At 43.1% G+C, this 11551-nt stretch overlaps 1 protein-coding gene across 1 annotated transcript; it reads left to right on the top strand.

Annotated features, from left to right (window-relative positions):
• The first annotated feature begins 418 nt into the window (after positions 1–418).
• Positions 419–11283, top strand: LOC117229498 (uncharacterized). The gene is given in 15 exon segments (XM_076528488.1): positions 419–1531; positions 1534–1965; positions 2074–2384; positions 2472–2846; positions 2926–3061; positions 3133–3536; positions 3648–3923; positions 9006–9131; positions 9539–9620; positions 9623–9678; positions 9681–9780; positions 9865–10241; positions 10320–10471; positions 10782–10908; positions 10973–11283. Coding segments are annotated over 15 exon segments (3069 nt in total). The 5' UTR covers positions 419–1479; the 3' UTR covers positions 11036–11283.
• The last annotated feature ends 268 nt before the right edge of the window (positions 11284–11551 follow it).

The raw sequence follows: 11551 nt of genomic DNA on the forward strand, positions 1-11551 counted from the left end.
AATGTTCTGTCTATCTGCTGAGAATGTTCTGTACTTTCTGTTGAGAATGTTCTGTGCTCTAGAGGACCGGAGTCATGTCTCATATCACCTCGGCCCTCCCTACTTCTCTTGACCTAGGGTGGGCGGCAAGGAATTACGGTCCAATCACTGCAATCCCAAATCCAGCGAGACTGCCCCAAAACGGTGGGCCGGGAGTTAGGAGGGAGAGTGACAAAATAACTCCTGCGAGACATCCCGCGCTGATGGGCCTACGTGCCCGAACAATGCCAGACCCAACCGTCATTGACTGGACCGTAATCAAGGACCAGGAGACGTTATGACGGTGCCACATGTGCCCGGGAACGGCCCGGGACAGACCCATACCGTCCGGGTACCCAAGCACATGGCCCCTGCCATAAATCCTGGCCACTTGGCCCTAACAATCTACGTCAGCAAATAAATAGTGTGCACTCGATCGTAATGAAACTATTTCATTGTCTCAATGATAATCACTTCTACTTTTTAAAGAAATACTCTACAATTAAAAATCTACTTCGAAAATATAGTACCGAAATTTCGAATATATAATACCGAAATTCCTAAAATACGTCAACAATATTTATTCAAAGATAGCAGTTTTGAAATTATTCTTCTATGATGTTTTCAGTTATTTACCCAGAAAATAAACGTCTTACGTTAACGATACTATTATCGGTCACTTATAAACAAAATGAATTTACATTGTCGGTAAAGGTAGGTACATGGTACATTGAAAAGTTAAAGGATAAAAAAGTCTTATTTGCAATACTTTATTATCTAAAAACACACAATTCGAGTCATTTAGTTTAGTTTTAAAATAGTTATGGCGTTTTAAAGGTGTACGATCACTTTATTGGCCACCGTACTTGTCGCCTAGGCCGTCCTTTCAATAATCCCAATATCAAATCCGTTATCTATTTTCCAGTGTCTCCCATGCAGCACTGTTCGTTAGGGCATTGCTCTCGTTCACTATATCGAACGTTCGACGCTGCCTAGTCTTCCCAATATTAAAAAATCTCATTCCTTGTTCCTACTTGATGGTCCATGATATAATTTGTAATACCCCTCTGCGCTTGCAACTGTCGTTATAGCTTTGCAATTTTGGTAGATCGCTCAATCATACCATCAGAGCGCTTCACGATACATATTCTTCGGTTCATTTCTACATTATGCTATTCTCATCTTTATTGGCTTGTTATTTCTTCACGTGTATTTCTCCTCTGTTTACTTAAAGATATTTCGTTATCTCATTTTTCATATAGTCCACTTTACCACTCTATCGATCCTTTCCTTAACAACAATAAAACGTTAACGTAAGTTAATTACAAATTAATATAATGAATTATTTAATGTATAATATTAATTATTACCCGCATTAAGTATTATCAAACTATGTTCTGAAGTATTATAGATTAATATGATAATGATCATAACTAATATTTTTTTAATCATTATACATAGATGGGTGATACATTAGATTCCATTAGACCATCTTGTAATCTAAATCCACAAGATGAAGAGACCCAAGTATCTTAGTCTGTGGACAAAGACCATGTATTTCAGAAGACACAAAAAAGAATTTGATGTCTGTTTATGAGATTGAAGAATCTAATTTTTTAGAAGAGACAAATTCAGAGTCAAAGAGTTTTCAGACCATTAAAGGCTATTTACGATTGAAACCATTTCCCAAACAGATGAAACTAACACAGGAGCTAGAGCAGTCATATAAAATTCTGAATTCCAGTACACTGCTGACAAAACTCCCTACTCTGGATAATACTAGTAGTTTTTTGAAAAGATCTAATAGTAATGATATTGTACAAAGAAAATTTACATTTACTCGTACATTTGGACCAGAGATTAATCAATTGGAACTGTTTGAACAAGCTGTTAAACAGCAAATGGTGGATTTTTTAGCTGGTCAGTATTCAACTATCATGACTTATGGTAAAGATATAAGATATCTTATAAATATTGTTTATATTTCAAGAAATGAAACCAACATCTTGATTACTTCTATTATTGATTATTACACAAGTATTATAACTTTTATAGGCACAACAAGTTCAGGGAAATCATTTACTCTACAAGGGAGTATTACGTCTCCTGGTATTATACCCAGATGCTTAGAATTTGTTTTCTCTAATATTACTTCAAAACCGTCTCCTCCTTACAAACCAGTGAATCATTGTGATGTTGTTAGTTTGGGTCCTCTCGAACGTGCTCAAGAATTAGAAATGAAAACGAAATTGCAAACGTTTGCTTTGTTGAGTGCAGCTCAGAAAGATGTTTGCACTGGTAAGGAAGCAACATTTTACGTAGAAGAATTAAAGTCTCAACTGTTTGCTAAAGAAGATCAAGTGAAGGTGCATGCATCATTATTTATAATTATTTAATGTCGTTTATGATCGTAAATACATATTCCATTTTATATTCTAATGATGTTATTTCAGAAATTGAAAGTATTTTTAAATGAAGCAAAGGAAGAGTATATTACTATTACCACGGAAATAAGGGAGAAAGAATATACCATTAAGGAGCAGGAAGAAGAATTATTAGAAAAACAGGAGACAATTGATGATTTAGAAGCTGATCTTGTAAATATTAATATTTGCCTCACAAAGGAGTGTAAAGGAAAAGAGGCATTAGATGAAGAATTAGAAAATCAAAATAAGAAATTGCTGGATTACGAGCGCAAAATGCAAAATATGCTCCAGATAATAAATAAATTGGAATGTGAGAAATTAGAACTATTAAATGAAGCGTAAATGTTGAAGAAAGCAGTATCGATTAGAAATTCCACTCAAGACTCAACATGTAAAAATGATGTATGCCATATTTTAACTTTATATAATATATAAATAATTTTATGAATCAGAACTTACATTGCTAATTGTTACATAATAGGTTTCAGAAACATCTCATGATTCTCCAAAAGATGACGAACATCAAGAGATTATTATCAAAAAAGAAATTTCTATCGATTACAAGGTAGAATCGTTAGATAAGTCTACTGAGCCTGGTAACTATGACAAAAAAACAGGTAGGTATAAGATCTTGATTTATGGTGTTTAACAACAATAGTTATCATACAATTAATTGCCAATTTAATAGGAAATGAAGAGGTTGATCTCCAAATGAGAGAAAAGACACTTGCTGTAGAAATAGAGAATTCTACTCTAAAAGAGAAATTAACTCAAAGTAAGACCGAGATGCAGAGCCTGAGAGATGAACTAGACTTAACTAACGTGAAATTGAAAGTTATATCTGATCAAATAAGCAATTTGCAAATGAATAGCAGAAATACTAAATTTGGAATTGAAGGTTCTGTTGAATGCAAAAGTCAAGTGAATGAAAATGAAATTCAAAGTGATTGCAGTCAACCTATTAGAAAAGAAGAAGATACTCAAACAAGTTTTAATGGCGAATTTGATGAATATGAACTTATTTTAAACGAATTATCCAAACTAATGGTAAAATACGATGATACGAAATCACTTCTTATGGAAAAGTGTCAAGTACGTAGATTAATAAAAATATATTCATATTAGTTTTTGGTAGATTTCTAATAGGACCACTATACAATTTAAGGTGTTAATGGTTGAGTCTAAGTAATGGTTGAGTCTAAGCAAGAAGTATCATCTTTGACGCAAAAACTAGAAAGTCTGACAAAAGAAAATATAGCAAATAAGCTTGTTTTAGAAGAATATAAAAACTCGATTGAATTGTGGAAAAAGCAGCTGTCTCAAGGTGTGGATGATGAAATGCATCATCAAGAATTATTAGAAGATAGTGATCAGTCTAAGGCTACACTAGATATAAAGATTGGGGATTATGGGCGACTTATTAATGAAGTTGAAAAAGAACTTGTACATACTAAGCATGATCATAATCAATGCATGGAAGTACGTAGTATTTCATAATCTTACAATTGGTATCACAAATTTTAACCGCTTTTACTTCTTTAACATTTATTCTGCAATTACAGAAATTAAATACTTTACATGCTGATATTTCTCGACAATCTCATTTCAAAGGTAAGTATAGGTTTAAACATAAAATCGTTTATGCACACATATTTAATGATTACGATTTCAGTGCAAAGATGTGTGGCGGCGACAAGCCGGCGCCACGTCTCCGCCATGTGTTTAGTTTTAAGGCGTAAGAATGTTTGGACGAATGGGCCGGGCTGCATGCTGTGCGTTAGCGTCGAGCGAATGTCTAGACGATTGGTTTGAGTGTCGCGTAGAATGAATGCGTCTAGCCAGGACAGAGTGAAAGCGAACCGTGAGAATGAGAAAGAATGATCTGGATGGGATGCATCGGTGAGCGAATGGTTAGTTCAGTAAGATCCCTCGTCGGGAACGGTACGCGAGCGTCGCGAGTTTAGTTCCGATTGTAAATAAAGATAGTCTAATTGTAACCGGGTTCAATTCTCTCTTCCCGTCGCCGATCCCACCTCCTCATTGGTGACCCCGACGTGATCTAAAGGAAGCGAACGACACGAATTTTGCAGTCGCATTTCGTTCGTGGTTTCGTGGCAGTGGATCGGGAGTTTTCGGAAGAGAACACGGACATTCGCACGTTTATTCGGTACGATGGCATCCCCGCCCGTATCGACAGTCAGCCGCGTCGCGGTGAAAATACCGGAATTTTCGCCGACCGACCCCGAGCTGTGGTTCGCGATGGTCGAGGCGAGCTTCGAGACGAGCGGCGTTACGACCGAAAAGACGAAGTTCGGGTACGTCCTGGGCGCGCTCAAACCAGAATACGCGGCCGAGGTCCGCGAAATCATCTTGAATCCCCCGGCTGAGCCGTTCACTAGGCTCAAGACAGAGCTGATAAGGCGGATCGGGGCGTCGCAGGAGCAGAAGACTCGGCGTCTCCTCGAGCACGAGGAGATGGGCGACCGCAAACCGTCGCAGTTCTTACGCCACCTGCGGACCTTGGGAGGAACAGCCGTGTCGGAGGAGATACTGCGTACCTTGTGGTTGGGCCGGCTCCCCGCGAGCATGCAGGTCATCCTGGCGACGCAGCGAGACGTCGAGCTCGACCGAGTGGCCGACTTGGCCGATACCATCGCTGACACGATGGGCCCACGCACGCGGGTAGCCGAGGCCTCTGCGGGTCCCGTCGCACGGCCGTCGAGGGATATGTGCGAAGTTGAGGAACAACTGTGCTCGAAGATGGCACAGCTCACGGCGACGTTTCGGCAGGAGCTCGCAGCAATTCGTCGCGAGATAAACCCCGGTCCGCGTTTTTCCCAACGGCGACCATCCACCCCGGGCCGAGCGCGATCGCTATCCCGAGAACGACGAATCGCGCTACGAGGCGGGAAGTGTTTTTACCACTACAAGTTCGGCGCGAACGCGTTCCGTTGCGAACACCCATGCAATTGGTCCGCGTCGGGAAACGAGATGGGCAGTCGTTAATGACGGCCAGCGACCACTGCCCACCATCGCGCCGTTTGTTCGTCACCGATCGAGTAACGAGAACGCAGTTTTTAATCGACACCGGTGCCGATCTCTGCGTTTTTCCTCGATCGAAAACTCGCGGGTTCCGCGAACGCGCATCTTACGTTTTATATGCGGCGAACGGGTCGGAAATTGCCACGTACGGGACGGTTACGCTGAGCCTCGATTTCGGGCTCCGTCGCGTTTTCGTATGGCGTTTCGTGGTGGCCGACGTGTCAAAGCCGATTATAGGCGTGGATTTCCTCGCGCATTACGAACTATTGGTGGACGTCGGAAAGTGCAAACTTTTAGACCAGGTGACGTCGATGACGGTGCCAGGACGCTCAGTGCGCGAGTGCGGGCCATCGGCGCCCTCGGTGAAGACAATTTTCGGTGATTCGAAATTCCACGAATTGCTGCAACGTTTCCCGAACATTACGCGACCAGTGGGGACACCCGTGCAAGTGCAACATGAAACGGTGCACTACATCCGCACAACGCCGGGTCCGCCTGTGGCTTGTAGGCCCCGGCGTCTCGCGCCGGATCGTTTGAGGCACGCGCGACAAGAATTCGAGACGATGATGCGTCTCGGCATCGCGCGACCGTCGGAAAGTGCGTGGTCATCGCCTCTCCATATGGTGCCCAAAAAAGAACAGGACGCTTGGCGACCGTGCGGGGATTACCGAGCTTTAAATGCGCGCACGGTGCCGGATAGGTACCCCGTGAAGCACATCGAGGACTTTTCTCACGCGCTTCACGGGAAGACGGTGTTCTCCACAATAGATCTGGCGCGCGCGTATAACCAGATTCCAGTGGCCACAGAGGACATCGCCAAAACCGCGATAACCACCCCTTTCGGACTATTCGAGTTCCCCTGTATGTCGTTCGGATTGCGAAACGCGGCACAAACGTTTCAACGTTTCATCGACGAGGTGCTGCGCGGCTTGGATTTTGTGTACGCGTACATCGACGACATACTGGTGGCATCGTCGACAGAAGAGGAGCACTTGCGCCACTTGGAGGAAGTTTTTTCACGCCTCGACAAGTACGGCGTGACCGTCAACGGGGCGAAATGCATTTTCGGCCAGGCGCAGGTTAAATTCCTGGGGTTCACCGTATCGTCCAAAGGCACCAGCCCGTTGGAATCAAAGGTGGAGGCGATCACCAACTACCCCCAACCGACCACCGCAAAACGGCTGAGGCAGTTCCTGGGTATGCTAAATTTCTATAGGCGTTTCATGCCCAGGGCTGCGCAGGTACAAGCGCCCCTCAATAACCTACTGCACGACGGCATCAAGGGTAACGCCAAGTTGGCGTGGACCGAGGAAGCTACCGCGGCTTTCGCCGAGGCGAAGGACAGTTTGAGGCAGGCGGCGTTATTGTCGCATCCGAGGGACGACGCGCCACTCGCCTTGTTCTGCGACGCGTCCGATTTTGCTGCAGGTGCGGCACTGCAGCAGCGGGTCGGAAAGGATTGGCAGCCGGTGGCTTTCTTCTCCAGGAAGCTCAGCGCTGCCGAGCGGAATTACGGCGCGTACGACCGGGAAATGTTGGCCATTTACTCGGCAATCAAGCATTTCCGACACATGGTGGAGGGGCGAACATTCACCATCTACACGGACCACAAACCGTTGACCTTCGCCTTCCAACAAAAGCCCGAGAAATGTTCTCCCAGGCAATTTAGATACCTGGATTTCATCGGGCAGTTCACCACCGACATCCGCCACATCGCCGGGAAGGACAACGTCGTCGCCGACGCGCTATCCAGGTTGGAAGAAGTGGTAGAGTCTTTCAGCTACACCGATTTGGCGGAGTCTCAGCAGCGCGACGCGGAACTTCAGGCGTACACGAGCGGGAAAATAAAAAACAATTTACGTCTAAAACGGATACGCCCGCCCGATTCGAACACTGAAGTGATCTGTGACGTGTCTACCGGGATTGCGCGACCTTTCGTCACGGGACAATTCAGGCGAGCCGCATTCGACTCGATGCACCGCTTGGCGCATCCAGGTGTTAAAGCAACGGTGAGACTCGTGACGGAACGATATGTGTGGCCGTCCGTTAAAGCCGATTGCCGGAGTTGGGCTCGCGGTTGCGTTCCGTGCCAGCGCGCCAAAATAAACAAGCACGTTTTCGCGCCGCCGGGAAGTTTCGACGCGCCGACCGGAAGATTCGAGCACGTGCACATAGACATTGTAGTCCTTCCGGTCTCAGAGGGGTTCAGGTACTGTTTAACCTGCGTCGACCGTTTTACGCGCTGGCCCGAGGCTTTCCCAATTCGGGATCAAGAAGCTTCGACCGTGGCACGCGCCTTTTACGAGGGTTGGATTTCACGGTTCGGAACCCCGTTGCGCGTGACGACCGACCAGGGTCGACAATTCGAGTCGCGCTTGTTTCAGGCATTGTCGCAGCTAACAGGTGCAGCCCACTGGCGGACAACGGCCTATCACCCGGCGGCAAACGGAATGGTGGAGAGATTCCACCGCCAATTTAAGGCAGCAATCCGTTGCCAGCAAAACGTCAGCTGGACAAAGGTTCTTCCCACCATCTTGCTGGGCATCCGCGCAGCCTGGAGGGAGGACTTACAATCCACCGCAGCTGAGCTGGTCTACGGCGAGACACTGCGCCTACCAGGGGAATTCCTGGTCCCACAGAGAGCGGAGTCGCTGCCGCTGCCAGGGGATTTTGTCGCGGGATTACGAAAGCATTTCGCGACCCTCGCCCCAACGCCTGGCAGCAATCACTCGACGAAACGAGTTTTCGTTTTCAAGGACCTCGCCACGGCAGAGCATGTGTTCGTGCGGAACGACGCCGTGCGAGGAATCCTCCAGCCGCCATACGACGGCCCATACAGGGTCCTCGAGCGAGGGGACCGGACTTACTCCCTCAGTATCCGGGACAAGGCGGTTACAGTGACCATAGATCGCCTAAAGCCGGCGTACTTGCTGGCTACAGATCCAGCACCGCCGACGATACCAGGGGCAACACAGCCAGCGTTACCTGGAGAGTCCGAGGGGCCACCAACACCACCATCACCACCCACTCCGAGCGAGTTTACGGGGCAGCCGCCCCAACCATCGCCACCATCTCGGGGTCCAGCGGTGCCGCCCCCCATAGTAGTACCACCAGGTGCGGGTTTACGCACCACACGGTCCGGAAGAAGAGTGCGTTTCCCGGACCGATTGCAAGTTTCGTGATCGAGTCAATCACTGGCGGGGGGGTGATGTGGCGGCGACAAGCCGGCGCCACGTCTCCGCCATGTGTTTAGTTTTAAGGCGTAAGAATGTTTGGACGAATGGGCCGGGCTGCATGCTGTGCGTTAGCGTCGAGCGAATGTCTAGACGATTGGTTTGAGTGTCGCGTAGAATGAATGCGTCTAGCCAGGAAAGAGTGAAAGCGAACCGTGAGAATGAGAAAGAATGATCTGGATGGGATGCATCGGTGAGCGAATGGTTAGTTCAGTAAGAACCCTCGTCGGGAACGGTACGCGAGCGTCGCGAGTTTAGTTCCGATTGTAAATAAAGATAGTCTAATTGTAACCGGGTTCAATTCTCTCTTCCCGTCGCCGATCCCACCTCCTCAGATGAATATATAGAAAGTATAAGTCAATTGGAGATTGATCTGCATACGGCAATAGAGAAAAGTGATATGAAGACAAAGGTATTTGGATGTAATAGGACACTCTAAAAACGATAAAAATTAATGAATCTCTAAATCTTAGCTAAAAGATTGTCGATTAATGTTAGAACTCGAGAGAAACGATTTAGTTAAAAGGTTAATATTATAACTAAGTGAAGAAGGATCGCAATATTTTTGGGTAACCATTTATTTATTCGGGCTTTTATGCACCAAAAGATCGTCCAAATTTGTGTTGATTTTATTACAAAGTATGTTCTAAATTTTGTAATAGCATTTGATTTGAGAAAACTTTTGTTTTATGAAATTAGGAAAGAGATCATTTTCTTTGTCTAAGAATTTGTAATTCTTTAAAACGTTTTGTCGTTAACATAGAATAAATTATTTAAAACGTGATAATTTATTCTGTCACACTATATTCTTGTTTCCAGTGCTTAGACGTACATGCTGCGAAAATCATAGAACTGGAACACAAACTTGATACCGTAACGGAACTTCAGCAAGAAATTGAAGAATTAATAAGAAGTTAGAAATATGTCAAGATGAGAAAGAATATCTGCAAAAGTTGTTGTGGATGAAAATAATGATAAACTGTTGGATTTTGAGGATTGTTTGGAAAGTGCGAAAGATATAGAACAGGAAAAAGATGCTGAAATAGTGTCGCTTCAACAAGGTCGGATATACAATTTGTTATTGTATAAAGCATTACAAATATTACTTCCGTAGTGAAGAAAAACAAAATTCGTCATGATTCCAGAAGCATAGTCGCTACTTAAAAAAACGGATCTTGCTGACAGTGACGGCAAGCCGATGCAGGCAGAGATAAAAAATACAATAAAAGAATTGGCAGATACAAAAAATAAACTTTCTCAAAATGAAAAATATATTGAAAACTTAGAGTCACAGGTTAAAGCAAACGAACAGAATGCTAAAATTTTGGAACTTCTCCAACAAAGTGCTCAAGAAAGGCAAACAGAAAATGACAGGATACAGAACATGAATCAAGAACTAAAAAATAGTTTGAATGAGAAGGAACGGGAGATGGAAGCATTTATGAAAAACAGAGATGAGATGGTCACCAAATATGAAGCGCTAGTAAGGAATCAACAAGAGGAATTAGAGAAACAAAAACAAGTAGCACTTCCTTATTAAATTGTTTAATGAAGTTGAAGGCTTAGGAACAAATTGTTCATTATGATACTTTTTTTATAGGCAACTGTGCATCATTCTAAAGAAAAAGTCTATTGTGAAGACGCTTCAGGGGATGAAGTGATAACAAAAGAACGTAGGACATGGCGGCCACCAAGGAAATATTCTCCTACATCAGATGTATCCGTCATCGAGCTACCTAGTTCAGAGACCAAGTATAAACTTAAACGTTATTGTATAGATTAGACTAGATGAGGAAGTTTTGAAAAGGATATTCTTTTATTTATCTCTAGGGTCCATTTTATTTATTTTGTAAACATACCTATACTAGATTTTCATTTTTATTACTACTTGCTCGTTTTGATCTTCCATCACCTTGCCGTTCTTCTTCTTAACAGAATGAATCAAAAGGGGCAAATAATTATAAGAAAATGCTTCGTTTTATTATTGAAAATCCATGGGCCCTTTGCACTGTAGTTCGAACAATAAAATTGAGTATTGTAAAATGTTATTGCTTAATTTTAGACCGACTGGTAAACTTACTGTGCTTCCACCTCCTATTGTATCTCTTTCGGAGAGAAGACAAAATACTCGTAAAAAGAAATTATATGTAGCAGAAGATGAATCTTTTCATGATATTGAACCAGTCAAGGTAATGTTGTGTAAAATAATTTTAATAATTCTATAGATTATTAATATTTCTTTATTTTTTTTAGTGTGCAGTAACAGATAAACCTACGGAAGTGAAAATTCGCAGTTTAAGATCTAGGCGAAAATGATAAATTGTATATCGATTAAGAATGAGTTATCATAACTGATCACTATTAAAAATAAAGGAACGGAGTAATTACAGCTCCGATATTTTTATGTAAAAAATTACGTTACAATGCAAGATATGCAATCTGTAAGAATTCTTTTTTATTATCTGTAATTTAAGGCATACTGTGAGATGAATAATTAAAACCAGTATTTTTGTATCGTTAAGTTATTGTCTATATTAAAATAGTATATTTTTTTAAGTACCGCATGGCTTTTGTTGTTTATTCTACTAAGTTCTGGAGTGACTTTAACCAGTGACGTTGTAACTTCAGCTTCGTGGCGTTACTTGAAAAGTTTATGCACAAGAAAGTACAGCATCAACAGTTACCATATAATTAATACGTTACAAAATTATTAATGATCAGTAGAACAACTTACTGTTGAAAGCCTACACCACCTACACTATCTCGAAATATATGGGTTATATAGATTATATAGATTTTATTCATTGGTCTAAATACTTGATTAAAAGTTTA

The sequence above is a fragment of the Megalopta genalis genome, unplaced genomic scaffold, assembly GCF_051020955.1.
Source record: "Megalopta genalis isolate 19385.01 unplaced genomic scaffold, iyMegGena1_principal scaffold1521, whole genome shotgun sequence".
Lineage (NCBI taxonomy): Eukaryota > Metazoa > Arthropoda > Insecta > Hymenoptera > Halictidae > Megalopta > Megalopta genalis.